The sequence below is a fragment of the Mobula hypostoma genome, chromosome 19 (assembly GCF_963921235.1).
Source record: "Mobula hypostoma chromosome 19, sMobHyp1.1, whole genome shotgun sequence".
Classification (NCBI taxonomy): domain Eukaryota; kingdom Metazoa; phylum Chordata; class Chondrichthyes; order Myliobatiformes; family Myliobatidae; genus Mobula; species Mobula hypostoma.
In genome coordinates this window covers 14142977-14159438 of record NC_086115.1, presented here as the reverse complement: position 1 = coordinate 14159438, position 16462 = coordinate 14142977, and the positions used below count along the sequence as shown (strand labels likewise).

Below are 16462 nucleotides of genomic sequence, written 5' to 3'. Positions count from 1 at the left end.
AAATCAAATCTTTAGGAAAGGATGACATAGGATAGAGCCATAGAGTCATAGAAAAGTACAGCACGGAAAGAGGCCCTTCAGCCCATCTAGGCTATGCTGAGCCATTTAAACTGCCTACTCCTATCAACCTGCACTGGGACCATCACCCTCCATATCCCTACTATCCATGTACCTATCCAAACTTTGCTTAAGTATTGAAATCAAGCTCATGATCACCACTTGCACTGGCAACTTATTCCACACTGTCACCACCCTCTGAGCGAAGAAATTTCCTCTTATCTTCCCCTCAAACTTTTTACCTTTCACCTTTAACCCATGACCTCTATTTGGAGTCCACTTAACCTCAGTAGGAAAAGCCTGCTTGCATTTACACTATCTATAGCCTTCATAACTTTGTATACTATCAAATTTCCCCTCATTCTTTTACGTTCTAAGGAATCAAGTCCTAACTTATTCTTTCCTTATAACTCAGGTCCTCCAGACCCAACAACTACCTTGTACATTTTCTCCGTACTCTTTCAATCTTACAACTTTCCTGTAGGTAGGTGACCAAAACTGCACACAATACTCCAAATTAGGCCTCAGCAATATCTTATACAACTTCAACATGACATCCCATCTCCTATAGTCAGTACTTTGATTTATGAAGACCGATATGCCAAAAGCTTTCTTTATGACCCTATCTACTTGTGATGTGATTTTCAATGAATTATGATCCCTTTGTTCTACCGTTCATCGTATAAGACCTACTCTGCTTGGTCCTACCAAAGTGCAACACCTCCCACTCGTCTGCATTAAGTTTCACCTGCCATTTTTCCATCTGGTCTAGATCCCATTGCACACTCTGATAGTCTTCCTCACTGTCCACCACACCCCCAATCTTGGCGTCATCCCAAAATTTACCGATCCAGTTAACCATATTTTCATCCAGATCATTGATATGGATGACAAACAACAATGGATTCAGGAACAGTCCCTGCGGCACTCCACAAGTCACAGGCCTCCACTCAGAAAGAAAACCGTCTGCTACCACTCTCTGCCTTGTCCCACAAAGATGTGGAATCCTTCTGGGAAGAGTTAAGAAACTGTAAGGCTAAAAAAGACCCTGATGGGCCTCCAATTAGTAGCCAAGATGTGGGGTACAAATTACAATGGGAGATAGATAAGGCATGTAAAAAGGGCACTGTTACAATAGTAGTGGGAGATTTCAATATCCAGGTAGGTTGGAAATAACCATTCATTCTGGATTCCACAAGAGGGAACTTGTAAAATGCCTATGAGATTGGCTCTTTAAAGCAGCTTACGGTGGAGCCTACTAGGGGAAAGGCAATTTTGGATAAAGTGCTGTGTAATGAACTTGGATTTTCAGAGGGCCTTTGACAAGGTGCCGCCCATGAGGCTGCTTTACAAGGTAGCAGCCCGTGGTATTACAGGAAAGGTACTCGCATAGAGGAAAGACTGGCTGACTGGCAGGAGGCAAAGAGTGGGTATAAAGGGGACCTTTTCCGGTTGGCTGCTGGTAACCAGTGGTGTTCCACAGGGTTCAGTGTTAGGACCACTACTTTTCACGTTATATATGAATTATTTGGATGATGGAATTGATGGCCTTATGGCCAAGTTTGCGGGCAATACGAAGTAATATTAAGGAAGCAAGGAGTAAGCAGAAGGACTTAGACAGATTGGGGGACTTGGCAAAGAAGTACCGGATAGAATACAGTGCAGGGAACTCTTTCATCAAGCATTTTGGCAAAAGGAATAAAGGCATAGACTTTTTACTAAATGTGGAGAAAATTCAAAGATCAGAGGCACAAAGAGACTTGGGAGTCCTTGTGCAGGATTCCTTAAGGGCTAACTTGCAGGTTGAGCCAATGGTAAGGACTAGAATTCATTTCCGGAGGACTGAAATATAAAAGCAAGGATGTAATGCTGAGGCTTTATAAGACTTTGGTCAGACCACACTTGGAGTATTGTGAGCAGGTTTGATTCCTTTATCTGAGAAAAGATTGCTGACATTGGAGAGGGTCCAGAGGAAGTTCACAAGAGTAATTCCAGATTAACGTATGAGGAGCATTTGATGCCTCTGGACCTGTACTCGCTGGAGTTTAGAAGAAAGAAGGAAGGATCTCATTGAAATCTATTGATTACTGAAAGGGCCAGATAGAGTTGGATGTGGAGAGGATGTTTCCTATTGTGGGTGAGTCTAGGACCAGAGGGCACAGCCTCAGACTAGAGGAACGTCCATTTAGAATGGAGATAAGGAGGGATTTCTTTAGCCAGGGTGCAGTGAATCTGTGGAATGCATTGCCACAGATGGCTGTGGAGTATATTTAAAGCAGAGGTGATAGGTTCTTGGTTAGTCAAGAGCATCAAAGGTTACGAGAAGAAGGCAAGAGAGCGGGGTCGTGAAGGATAATAAATCAGCCATCATGGAATGGCGGAGCAGTCTCCATGAGTTAAACGACCTTATTTTGCTCCTGGGTCTTATAGTCGTACTAACTGCACCACTGTACCACACTTGATGGACTGAATGGCCTTCTCAGTTGTAATGAAGTATGAGTCTGTTATTAAAACCCATCAGCGAGGGCCACCCACCTTCCTTACCCACCCCAAACTCTAAATAATTCCAGACCATTGATGTGTTTAGTAGCTAACTGGGTCATCCAATGTTGAGAGTGTTCAAAAAGGCCAGCATTTCCGGCAATATCCACGTACTCAGAATAAATAACAGAAGGGACTTTCTTGGACCCACCTGTGCTGGGAAAATCAGCCAAGATAGGTTAAATGAAAATATCTGCACAATTTGATGCTGGAATTGCATTGCAACAGGCAGCCAGGATATTTTTCTATCCGTAAGAAGATTTGTCCCGGATGAAGAACATGCCAGTCAGCACAAAATTCCCATCCAGCATTGGATTCCCATGGGCCAGCCCCACAAGACACAACGGAGCCCTCAGCCAGGCAGAATATGCAGTTTAACATTTCATCCCGAGCCAGACTGTCCCTGAAGTTCGTGCTGTTCACAGCTCGTTCTGGAGAGCTTGCAAAACGACCACACAGTTCGGAAGCATGTTCCCCTTTCATCCTCCTTTGTTACTGCTTCAGTGAGCCGCAGTGTGTTACATCCAGGCAGAGGCCAGACTTCAGTGTTTGTCCATTGACAAGTGTCCTCATCATCTATCTGCACTTGAAGATTAGATTCCAGTCTGTGTCTCACTGCCAGGGACAAGTTATTCTGTACATAATCACTCTCCCTCCCCCAGACAAGCCCTTCCATTAGATTCCACTCTGTAGCTCCTGGCCAGGGACATGTTACTCGATACACACCCAGCCTCTCGCCAAACCAACCCCTCAATTAGATTCTAGTCTGTAGCTCACTCCCAGGGAACTGCAGCATTATTCTAAATATCACCCCCCTCCCTATACCACTCAATTCGACTCAATGTAACTTGGTCCTCTAGATTTGCTTTTCTAGATAACAAACCTCTTGAATGGATGCCAGCCCCACTCTCAGGTCCCTGTTATTCTAGATACGACCCTCCCCCCAGCTTCGGGATCAGATCCCAGCCTGTAACCCACTTCCAGATACCCGGTATTCTCCACAAAACCACCCCGCAACCCCAGGTTAGATTCCATCCTGTAAGTGACTGCCAGGGACATGTTACTCTCCCATCACCAGATAAATGCCTCATTTAGATTCCAGCCTGTAACTCAATGCCAGAGATAAGCTTTATTAGGAAACTGTTATTCGATATAAAACTCCTCCGAATCCCTGGATTAGATCCCAGTATGTATTCTTAAGAAGTTCAACTTCAAGGGGAAATGTTAGCCTGTATGTAAACACCCAAATCCTTGGAATAGATCCCAGTCTGTAACCCACTCCTGGGGATCAGTTATTCTGCATACTGTAAAAAACTCCACAAAACCCCTGGATTAGATCGTAGCCTGTAACCCAATCCTGGGGATCTGTCATTTAATCTATAAACCCCACAAACCTCTGGATTAGATCCCAGCCTGTAACCCATGCTCAGGTATGTACTTCTGTTATATATAAACCCACCAAACTTCAGATCAGATTCCAATTAGTATCCAGTTCCTTCTGCTGGAAATGAATGAAACATGAGCTCAGCCACAATGACTGCCTTTGTGGTCAGGGCGGAATGGGTCACCAGGAGAGAGGGTATGGAGGAATTCAGCCAGGGAATGAGCAGGGCTGATTGATTGTTGTTTGGAATGGATGGTTGTGCTGGGGTTAGTCTCTTTGGACCAAAGGAACTGAGGGTAGATTAATCAGGAGCCAGACAGAGTGAAAAAGAGCAACTAATCTTTTAAAAGCATCAGTATTATAGTGGAGTTAAAGGAATTACAGAGGCAAGAGAGGAGTTGGCCAAATTTGGTTGGAAGGGGACACAAGCAGGGATGACAACAGAGTAGCAATGGCTGGAGTTTCTGGGAGTAATTCAGAAGACACAGGGTATATACATCTCAAAGAGGAAGAAGTATTCCAAAGGCAGGAAGGCACAACAATTGCTGACAAGGGAAGTCAAAGCCAACATAAAGCAAAAGAATGGCATATAATAGAGCAAAGATTACTGGGAAGTTAGAGGATTGGGAAGCTTTTAAAAACCAACAGAAGGCAACTAAACACCATAAGGAAGGAAATGGGGAATATGAAGGTAAGTTAGCCAATAATATCAGAGAGGATACCAAGATATTTGTGAAGATATGTAAAGAGTAACAGTAAGACTGGAAAATGAACAGGAGAGGTAGTAATGGGGGTCAAGAAAATGGCAGATGAACTGATTAAGTATTTTGCATCAGTCTTCACTGTGGAAGACACTACCAGTATGCCGGAAATTCAAGAGTATCAGAGGGCAGAGGTAAGTGTAGTTACTATTACTGGGAGTGGGTGCTTGGGAAGCTGAAAGATCTGAAGATAGATAAGTCACCTGGGCCAGATGGACTACACCCCAGGGTTCTGAAAGAGGTGGTTAGAAACATAGAAACATAGAAAACCTACAGCACAATATGTTGTTCATCCATCGTTGACGTCGTTGACATTATGATGGTGTCGAGACTAGCGCTTGATTTGGATTTAAGTGAGGGAGAGTTACACAGCGTCAGCCTCACTCTCTCTTCCCAATTCCCATCCGGATCCAGTGGCAAGACAGAGTCGAGACGGCTGGAGATGGGACTAGGCACAGTGGATGGCCAGGACGTCTTCTGTGTCTTGTCCTGCTCTACACGTTCCACGACGCGTGCGGAGACCGCCTTCTTGACCGTTGGACCTTCCATTGGTCTCGTCCGCTCAATCCGCCGGAGTCTGTCTTCACATGCTGGGATAGACAACTGCCTATCTCACCGAGGGTTTGAGACCCGTCAGCTGCCCTCACCTGGTTTAGCCGGCTTGTCGAAGCCGTTGCCCGGGGTGTGGCCGCTGTCACATGCAAACAGCTACGGGGAACCACAGGTGAGAGCTGAGTGCCAAAGGTGGGGACCAAAGGTGGACTAACCGCCTTGAAAAGGACGTGACATGTTCCCCACCGGAGGTGCTACCCCTCCCTGACACCCCATACACCCCAGCACAATACAGGCCCTTCAGCCCACAAAGTTATGCCGAACATGTCGCTACCTCTATTTTTCTAAGCTCCATGTACCTATCCAAAAGTCTCTTAAAAGACCCTATTGTATCCGCCTCCACCACCGTGGCTGGCAGCCCATTCCACGCACTCACCACTCTCTGCGTAAAAAACTTACCCCTGACATCACCTTTGTACCTGCTCCCAAGCACCTTAAACCTGTGCCCTCTTGTGGCAGCCATTTCAGCCCTGGGAAAAGGCCTCTGACTATCCACACTCTCATCATTTTATACACCTCTATCAAGTCACCTCTCATCCTCCGTCGCTCCAAGGAAAAAAGGCCGAGTTCACTCAACCTGTTTTCATAAGGCATGCTCCCCAGTCCAGGCAACTTCCTTGTAAATCTCCTCTTCACCCTTTCTATGGTTTCCACATCCTTCCTATAGTGAGGCGACCAGAACTGAGCACAGTACTCCAAGTGGGGTTTGACCAGGGTCCTATATAGCTGCAACATTACTGCTCGGCTCCTAAGTTCAATTCCACGATTGATGAAGGCCAATACACCGTATGCCCTCTTAACCACAGAGTCAACCTGCACAGCTGCTTTGAGCATCCTATGGACTTGGACCCCAAGATCCCTCTGATCCTCCACACTGTCAAGAGTCTTCCCATTAATACTATATTCTGTCATCATCACCAAAATGAACCACTTCACACTTATCTGGATTGAACTCCATCTGCCACTTCTCAGCCCAGTTTTGCATCCTATCAATGTCCTGCTGTAACCTCTGACAGCCCTCCACACTATCCACAACACCCCCAACCTTAGTGTCATCAGCAAACTTACTAACCCATCCCTCCACTTCCTCATCCAGGTCATTTATAAAAATCACGAAGAGTAAGGGTCTCAGAACAGATCCCTGAGGCACACCGCTGGTCACTGACCTCCATGCAGAATATGACCACTCTTTGCCTTCTGTGGGCAAGCCAGTTCTGGATCCACAAAGCAATGTCCCCTTAGATCCCATGTCTCCTTACTTTCTCAATAAGCCTCGAAAGAGGTACCTTATCAAATGCCTTGCTGAAATCCATATACGCTACATCTACTGCTCTTCCTTCATCAATGTGTTTAGTCACATCCTCAAAAAATTCAATCAGGCTCGTATGGTATGACCTGCCCTTGACAAAGCCATGCTGACTATTCCTAATCATATTATACCTCTCCAAATGTTCCTGAGAGGATCTTCTCCATCAACTGAAGTAAGACTCACTGGTCTATAATTTCCTGGGCTATCTCTACTCCCTTTCTTGAATAAGGGAACAACATCTGCAACCCTCCAATCCTCCGGAACCTCTCCTGTCCCCATTGATGATGCAAAGATCATCGCCAGAGGCTCAGCAATCTCCTCCCTCGTCTCCCACTGTAGCTTGGAGTACATCTTGTCCAGTCCCGTCGACTTATCCAACTTGATGCTTTCCAAAAGCTCCAGCACATCCTCTTTCTTAATATCTACATGCTCAAGCTTTTCAGTCCACTACAAGTCATCACTACAATCACCAAAATCCTTTTCCATGGTGAATACTGAAGTTAAGTATTCATTAAGAACCTCTGCTATTTTCTCTGGTTCCATACACAATTTCCCACTGTCATATTTGATAGGTCCTATTCTTTCACGTCTTATCCTCTTGCTCTTCACATACTTATAGAATGCTTTGGGGTTTTCCTTAATCCTTCCTGCCAAGGCCTTCTCATGGCCCCTTCTGGCTCTCCTAATTTCCTTCTTAAGCTCCCTCCTGTTAGCCTTATAATCTTCTAGATCTCTAACATTACCTAGCTCTCTCAACCTTCTGTAAGCTTTTCTCTTCTTCTTGACAAGATTTACTACAGCCCTTGTACACCACAGTTCCTGTACCCTACCATAACTTCCCTGTCTCATTGGAACGTACCTACGCAGAACTCCACACAAATATCCCCTGAACATTTGCCACTTTCTTCCATACCTTTCCCTGAGAACATCTGTTCCCAATTTAAGCTTCCAAGTTCCTGCCTGATAGCCTCATAATTCCCCTTACTCCAAGTAAACGCTTTTCTACCTTGTCTGTTCCTATCTCTCTTCACTGCTATTGTAAAGGAGATAGAATTATGATCACTATCTCTAAAATGCTCTCCCACTGAGAGATCTGACACCTAACCATGTTCATTTCCCAATACCAAATCAAGTACAGTCTCTTCCTCTTGCAGGCTTATCTACATATTGTGTCAAGAAACCTTCCTGAACACACCTAACAAACTCCACCCTACCTAAACCCCTCGCTCTACCAAGATGCCAATCGGTATTTGGGAAATTAAAATCTCCCACCATGACAACTCTGTTATTATTACACCTTTCCAGGATCTGTTTCCCTATCTGCTCCTCAATATCCCTGTTACTACTGGGCGGTCTATAAAAAACACCTAGTAAAGTAATTGATCCCTTCCTGTTCCTAACCTCCACCCAAAGAGACTCGTTAGACAATCTCTCCATGACGTCCACCTTTTCTGCAGCTGTGACACTATCTCTGATCAAAAGTACCATGCCCCCACCTCTTTTACCCTCCTCCCTGTCCTTTCTGAATCATCTAAAACCCGGCACTTGAAGTAACCATTCCTGTCCCTGAGCCATCCAAGTCTCTGTAATGGCCACCACATCATAGCTACAAGCACTGATCCACGCTCTAAGCTCATCCGCTTTGTTCACAATACATCTCAAACCATCGATTTGAGCGTGTCCCTTCTCTATCACCTGCTTATCCTCCCTCACACACTGTCTCCAAGCTTTCTCTATTTGTGAGCCAACCGCCTCTTCCTCCATCTCTTCAGTTCGATTCCCACCCCCCAACAATTCTAGTTTAAACTCTCCCCAGTAGCCTTAGCAAACCCTCCTGCCAGGATATTGGTCCCCCTGGGATTCAAGTGCAACCTGTCCTTTTTGTACAGGTCACACCTGCCCCAAAAGAGGTCCCAATGATCCAGAAATCTGAATCCCTGCCCCCAATCCAATCCCTCAGCCACACATTTATCCTCCACCTCATTTTATTCCTATACTCACTGTTATGTGGCACAGGCAGTAAGCCCGAGATTACTACCTTGGCGGTCCTGCTTCTCAACTTCCTTCCTAACTCCCTAGTAGTCTGTTTTCAGGGCCTCTTCCCTTTTCCTACCTATGTCATTGGTACCAATACGTACCACGACCTCTGGCTGTTCTCCCTCCCACTGCAGGATATCGTGGACCTGACCTGAAACATCCTGGACCCTGGCGCCTGGGAGGCAAACTACCATCCAAGTTTCTTTCCTGCGTCCACAGAATCACCTGTCTGACCCCCTAACTATCGAGTCCCCTATCACTACTGCCTTTCTCTTCCCTTCCCTACCCATCTGAGCCACAGGGCTGGAGTCTGGTTGAAGAGATTGTGGCGGCATTAGTAATAATCTTTCAAGAATCACTAGATTTTGGAATTGTCTCAGAGGACTGGGAAATTGCAAATGTCATTCCACTCTTCAAGAAGGGAGGGAGGCAGAAGAAAAGAAATTATAGACCAGTTGGTCCAAAGATGTTGGAGTGGTTGGGAAGATGTTGGAGTCAATTGTTAAGGATGTGGTTCCAGGGTACTTGGAGGCACATGATAAACAGCCCATAATCAGCATGAATCCCTTAAGGGAAAATCTTGCCTGTCAAATTTGTTGGCATTCTCTGAGGAAATAACAAGCAGGATAGACAAAGGAGAATTAGTGAATGTTGTGTACTTGGATTTTCAGAAGACCTTTGACAAGGTGCTCTTAACTTGCCTGCTTATCAAGTTAAGAGCCCATGGTATTACAGAAACGTATTAGCTTGATAGAGCATTAGCTGATTGATAAGAGGCAAAGGGAGCCTTTTCTGATTGGCTGCTGTTAAGTAGTGGTATTCCATAGGGGTTGGTGTTGGGACTGCTTCTTTTCACACTGTATGTCAATGATGATGGAATTGATGTCTTTGTTGCAAAGTTTGAGGACAGTACGAAGATAGATGGAGGGGCAAGTAGTGTTGAGAAAACAGAGAGGCTACAGAAGGTCTTAAACAGATTAAGGGAATGGGCAAAGAAGTGGCAGATGGAATATAATGAGGTAAAGTATATCAAAGTTAAAAGTAAATTTATTATCAGAGTACATACATGTCACCACAAATGTCACTCCACTCTTCAAGATTCTTTTTCTGTGGTCGCACTTAACAAATGTATAGAACTATAACTGTAAACTATTAACATCAGGAACTGTGAGCTATAAATAAACTGTACAAGTGCAGATATAAATAAATAGCAGTAAAGAACAAGCATGAAATAACAACATAACACATTCTTTAAATGAATGCAGTTATCCCCTATTGTTCAAGAGCCTAATGTTTGAGGGGTAGTATCTGTTCTTGAAACTGGTGGTGCGAGTCCTGAAACTCCTGATGGCAGCGGTGAGGAAAAAGCGTGGCCTGGGCAGTGGGGATCTTTGATGATGGATGCTGTTTCTCTACGGCAAAGTTTCATGTAGATGTACTCAATGGTTGGGAGGGTTTTGCCCGTGATGTTCTGGGCCGAATCCCCTATCTTCTGTGGGATTTTCCACTCAAAGGCATTGGTGTTCCCACACCAGGCTGTAATGCAGCCAGTCAGCACACTTTCCACCACACATCTGTCGATGTTTGCTAAGGTTTTTGATGACACGTTGAACCTCCGCAAACTCCTGAGGGAGTAGAGGCACTGTCGTGCTTTCTTCGCAGTTATATATATATGATGATGGGTCCAAGACAGGTCTCTGCACCTTGGTAGAAGCTTTGTTAGAGGTAGGTCATGACCTTTGATAGAAGAAATAAATTTTCTAAATGGGAAGAAAATTCAAAATTCAGAGGTGCAAAGAGACTTGGGAATCTTTGTGCAGGGTTCCCTAAAGGTTAACTTGCAGGTTGAATTGGTGATGAGGAAGGCAAATACATTGTCAGCGTTCATTTTGAGAGGATTAGAATATAAAAGGGAGGAAAGGCCTGGCAATCTACTTGCCATGAAAATCCTATGGACAACTAACTATCCATAAAGTCGTCTACAGCTCAACAACAGAATGGAAAAGCAAGGATGTAATGCTGAGGCTGGATAAGACACTGGTGAGGCCTCACTTGGAGTACTGTGAGCACTTTTTGGCCTCTTATCTAAGAAAGAATGTGCTGACATTGGAGAGGGTTCAAAGGAGGTTCATGAAAATGATTCTGGAATGAAAGGCTTATCATATGAGGTGAGCTTATTCGATATCTTAGCATATGAAGAGAGATTGTTTGATGGCTTTAGGCCTGGCATTTAGAAGAATGAAGGGAAACCTCATTGAACCCTATCAGATGTTAAATGGCCTAGATAGAGTGAATGTGGAGAGTATGCTTCCTATAGTGGGGGAGTTTCAGACCAGAGGGCACAACCTTAGAATAGAGGGCTGCCCATTTAGAATGGAGATGAAGAGGTATTTCATTAACCAGAGGGTGGTGAATCTGTGAAATTTGGTGCAATAGGCAGCTGTGGTGGCCTATTGGGTGTATTTAAGGTGAATATTGATAGATTCTTGATAAGTCTGGGCAAAGGTTACGGGGAGAAAGGCAGGAGAATGGGGCTGAGAGGAAAATGGATCAGCCATGATCAAATGTCAAAGCAGCCTCGATGGGCCAAATAGCCTAATTCTGCTCTTATGTGTGTTATATGGTCTTATTAGGCCATGAGAGTTAGCACCAGTGATTGTCCTTTTATGGGATTATACAGGGTAGAAACAGGCTGTTCAGCCAGACCAGTCCATAATGGTGTATGTGCTCCCCCACATCTCCATCTCTCAGCTTTGTTCTCTCCGCTGTTGTAAGGCTTCCCTTATGCACATCTTTCCTCTCCAACCTCACTTCTCCTTGTTGGATTGAATTCCACAATCTCACTATTCTCTCAGAGTTTCTCCAGAATTTCCTGTTGGATTTGTTGTTAACTCTCTGATACAGATGACCTCTGGTTCCCCTCTTCCCCTACAAGCGGCAACACTTTCTCTGAATCGGCTCTCCCAAAACCTGGAGCAGCAGGGTTCTAAGGAATGTGTACGTTCTCCCCATGACTGGGTGTGTTTCCTCCAGGTGCTCTGGTTTCCTCCCGCATTCCAAATACGTACAGTACCATGCGCTATCTCTAAATGAAAGCCCCTCAGCATTTTACAGATCTCCATATTGGATGTCTCTTCTCCCTTCTTCTCCCAGGAGGAAAGAGACCCGGTCTGTTCATCCTCACTCAATATCTGGTCATTTCAGGGGTCATTCTCGTAAAACCTTCTCTGTATACTCTCCAGTGTCACTACATCACTCATATTGTACGCAATGCTCCACCTGTGGTCCGACCAGGGTACAAGGCAGCGTTAACACAACCTCTCTACGTCCAATCTTCCTGAAATCAACCTTCAGTCTCATTTCTTTGTGTTGGCCTTGATGACCTGTAGGCTAATGGGCAGAACCACCCATAGTTCACAGCTACTGACTTTGATTTGGGGCTCACTTTGAGAGACTGGTCTGCCATGATGATGTAATGGCATGATTTTTTTTTTACCATGCTTTATGTTCTGTGTTTGTTTGTCAATAAAGGGAATGTTGAGGTTTTTCTTACACTTAAACGCCTCTGCCTTTTTATTTACGAAAACCTGAAGGGAAACAATCAGATTTGACTGAATTATGCACAGACATGCGCGCACGCACACATACACACACACACACACACACACACACACACACAGTATGAAGCAGAAATACCACTCATGTCCAAACACTCAGTCACACTCACATACAGGACACCGCCTCACCCCTCCTACAGGGTCTGCCTTCCCTCCTTTTCTGCCTCAGATTCCTGTGTGTCACAACAACCTCCACCCCCCCTCACCTCCTCCTGGGACCTTCTGCCTCCCTCCCTTCTTGAAGAGTGGAGTGACGTTTGCAATTTCCCAGCCCTCTGAAACAATTCCAAAATCTAATGATTCTTGAAAGATCATTACTAATGCCTCCGCAATCTCTTCACCCAGAGGCAGGATTCACACACACAGGGTCTGATTGTTCGCAAGACAGCTGTAAGTGGAAGAACATAAACCACAAGTGTCAGTGTTGAGAGAGAGAAAATCCAGTAGTTGCCTCGTTGAGTCATAGAGGTCACACAGCACAGAAACTGAGCCTTCTGTGCTCACCAAACTGCCTATCTAACCAAATCCCAATTATCTGCATCATGTTAGGTTGCTTTCTAACATGCATCAATTAAAAATTGGTGAGGGTCAACAGGAATCTGGCAAATGTCTTTAGTCTCCTAAGGCAGTCGAGGCATTGGTGAGTTTTCTAGGCTGTGGTATCACTGTGGTCGAACCAGGGCAGGCTATCCGTGATGGTCACTCTGAGGAACACCATTATTTGTAGTAAATGAGAGGTAGAATGGGGAGGGGGTTGCCTTGATGGGAATTCAGGGGAATAGCATGGGATTAGTGTAAATGGGTGATTGGTAGATCGTACAGAGTAGATGGGCTGAAGGGTCTGTTGCTATGACTCTGTAATGATGATTTGGATCGGTGGATGAAAGGGATGGTTAATGATTTCTGGTATCTTGTCTTTACAGCACTCAGAATGAAAATCAAGGAGGTGAAGAGGGAGAAGGGAGATCGCAAAATTATCTCCCAGAGGAGAAAGAAGGTGCTGAAGATGGGACCTTTGAGGAAGAAGGACCTGAAAAAGTTAGTTCTGTATATAAAGAATGGAGCGAGCTGTCCCTGCAACCAGCTGGACAACCCCAACAGCAGCTTCCTCATCATGGGACGCAAGTGGGACAACCAGTTTCTCCTCACCGTCATCCACAGATGGGACAAGAAGAACAAGGATTTGAAGCACGCACTGAAACTGATGAAAACCTACCAGTGTCCGACATATCACCACATCTTCCAGTGACTCCTCTTGCGGAACCCAGTCGCTTGGGACAAAGTCTTATGCAAAATCACAAAAATTGCTTTTATAGCGCCTTTAAGAAAAAAAACACACTTGATTCTGCAAGCCTTACCAAATGATCTTGTCCATATATAGCAATTCCTTTATAGTCTTTCTTGTGCCAATAACCAGAAAGAAAGTGAAAGTCTGCTCCAAGTGGATGCGAACAATGAATGGACGATTTAAGTTCCAGATCTGAGGGGTTAAAAATAAGTCCAATTTTCTCTCTTTCTCTATAGATATCTCTCTTCCCTCTCCAGAGATAATATGGCCTTGATATCTTGGCAGCAGGAATATCCTTTGACGTAACGTGTTGGAATAAATCAGCGTCTTGGAATGTATGACATGATTCAGATCAAGTACTCCTGAGAAGAGCAGGCTCCGTGGATCTGCTGCAGCATAAACTTGCTATAGTCAAGAGATGACTCTCCGGGGTGGGGTTGGGGTTGGAGGGGGGGCAGTCACAGACTCCTTGGGTGAGGGGTGACATGGGTTAAAGATACACAGCCCATGCTTGGGATTGTGAATGACAACAATTGACAGAAATGCATAGCTGTTGGGTACAGAAAGAGATGGGACACCCAAAATGATCTTAAGGGTATAGTTATTTTGTCATATAGTGTCATGCCACATAACAAGAATTGTTGATTATGCTTTATTTGGGAATGGGGATAATCACCCTGGTCATCTACTGTGGATTAAGTGTTTGTACGTATTAGAACCACTAATGTGAAAAGATGTGACTCTGCTCCTGAGGCACAGTGACTAGGGAGTCTATACTTATATGTCATATTGTATTTTAAAGCTACCTATCAACAGTGATTATTTTGTTCTTTTTATCTAAATATTATTTTGGTTTGCCATCTTTTTAAAAATTTTTTAAATGCCTATCAATATTGCCACAGTCGAGAACCTACTCACATTAAATAAAAGGAAGATAACAGAATTAGCATGATGGTATATTATAAATATCTGCTTTGTCTTTCCTGTTGTAATTGCTCCTGTTTGTTTGGTGAACTGCAGCACAATGCTGGTGGGGCAGTGTGACAGAGAAAGGCAGGGGTTCCTGACAACACAAAACCAAGAGCACTAGCTTCGTTCAGACAACAGGTGTTAATTGCTTATGAGGTTAAACTCTTAACAGTTTAATTCCTGAAAATACTGTGTACTGTTTTTGATCTATAAGACCACAGAGGAGCAGAATTTTCAACCCACCAAGTCTGGTCCGTCATTCAGTCAGGGCTGATCCCTCTCAACACCATTTTTCTGCCTTTCCCTCGTAACCTCTGATGCCCTGACTAATCAAGAACCTGCCTCTGCTTTAAATATACCCAATGACTTGGCCTCCACAGCTGTCTGTGGCAATGAATTCAACAGATTCACCAGCCTCTGACTAAAGAAATTTCTCATCTTAGTTCTAAATGGACAGTGTATTCTGAGGCTCTCCCACTATTGGAAACATCCTCTCCACATCCACTCAATCTAGGCCTTTTAATATTCAATGGGATTCTCCATCATTAGAACATAAGACCGTAAGACATAGGAGCAGAATTAGGCCAGTTGGCCCATCTGCTCTGCCATTCAATCATGGCTGATCCTTTTCCCCCACTCAGCCCCACTCCCTGGCCTTCTTCCCGTAATCTTTGATGCCTGGCCATTCAAGAACCTATCAATCTCAGCCCTAAATACACCCAACGACCTGGCCTCCACAGCTGCCTGTGGTAACAAATTCCACAAATTCACCACCCTCTGGTTAAAGAAATTTCTTGGCATCTCTGTTTTAAATGGATGCCCCTCTATCCTGAGACCGTGCCCTCTTGTCGTAGATTCCCCCACCATGGGAAACATTCTTTCCACATCTACTCTGTCTAGGCCTTTCAACATTCAAAAGATTTCAATGAGATCCCCCTCGTCCTTCTAAATTCCAGTGCTTACAGGCCCAGAGTCATCAAACATTCCTCATATGATAAACCTTTCATTCCCAGATTCATCCTTGTGAGTCTCTTCTGAACCCTTTCCAATGCCAGCACCTTTTTTTAGATAAGGAATTCAAAACTGTTCACAATAATCAAGGTGAGGCCTCACCAGTGCCTTAAAAAACCTCAGCATCAATCCCTGCTCTTGTATTCTAGACCTCTTGAAATGAATGTTAACATTGCATTTGCCTTCCTCACCACCGACTCACTCAACCTGCAAGTTAACCTTCAGGGTGTTCTGCACAAGGACTCCCAAGTCCCTTTGCATCTCAGATTTTTGGATTTTCTCACCATTTAGAAAATAGTCTGCACATTAATATCTTCTACCAAAGTGCATGACCAAGCATTTTCCAACATTGTATTTCAGTTGTCCCTTTCTTGCCCATTCTCCTAATCTATCTGTCCTCTGTAGCCTCCTGTTTCCTCAACACTACCTGCCCCTCCACCAATCTTCCTATCATCTGCAAACTTGACAACAAAGCTATCTATTTCATCATCTAAATCATTGATATACAGCATAAAAAGAAGCGGTTGCAACACTAAGTCCTGCGGAACACCACTGGTCACTGGCAGCCAACCAGAAAAGGATCCTTTTATTCCCACTCACTGCTTCCTACCAATCAGCCAAGGTTCTAACCATACTGGTAACTTCCCTGTAATACCATGGACTCTTAGCTTGATAAGCAGCCTCACGTGTGGCACCTTGTCAAAGGACGTCTGAAAATCCAAATATACTACATCCACTACATCCCCTTTATCTAGCCTACTTGTAATTTCCTCAAAGAATTCCAACAGGTTCGTCAGGTAAGATTTTCCCTTCAGGATACTATGCTGACTTCGTCCTATCTTATCTGGTCTCATCAAGTACATCCTTAATTGACTC

General features: G+C 44.5%; 1 protein-coding gene across 1 annotated transcript in view; it reads left to right on the top strand.

The window, feature by feature from the left end:
* Positions 1-14555, top strand: part of sfrp5 (secreted frizzled-related protein 5) — a 51652-nt gene extending 37097 nt beyond the window's left edge. The window contains exon 3 of the mRNA XM_063071125.1: positions 13242-14555. Within this exon, the coding sequence (XP_062927195.1) occupies positions 13242-13567 (326 nt within the window). The 3' untranslated portion in view covers positions 13568-14555. The remainder of the gene's footprint in view (positions 1-13241) is intronic.
* Positions 14556-16462: the final 1907 nt, after the last annotated feature.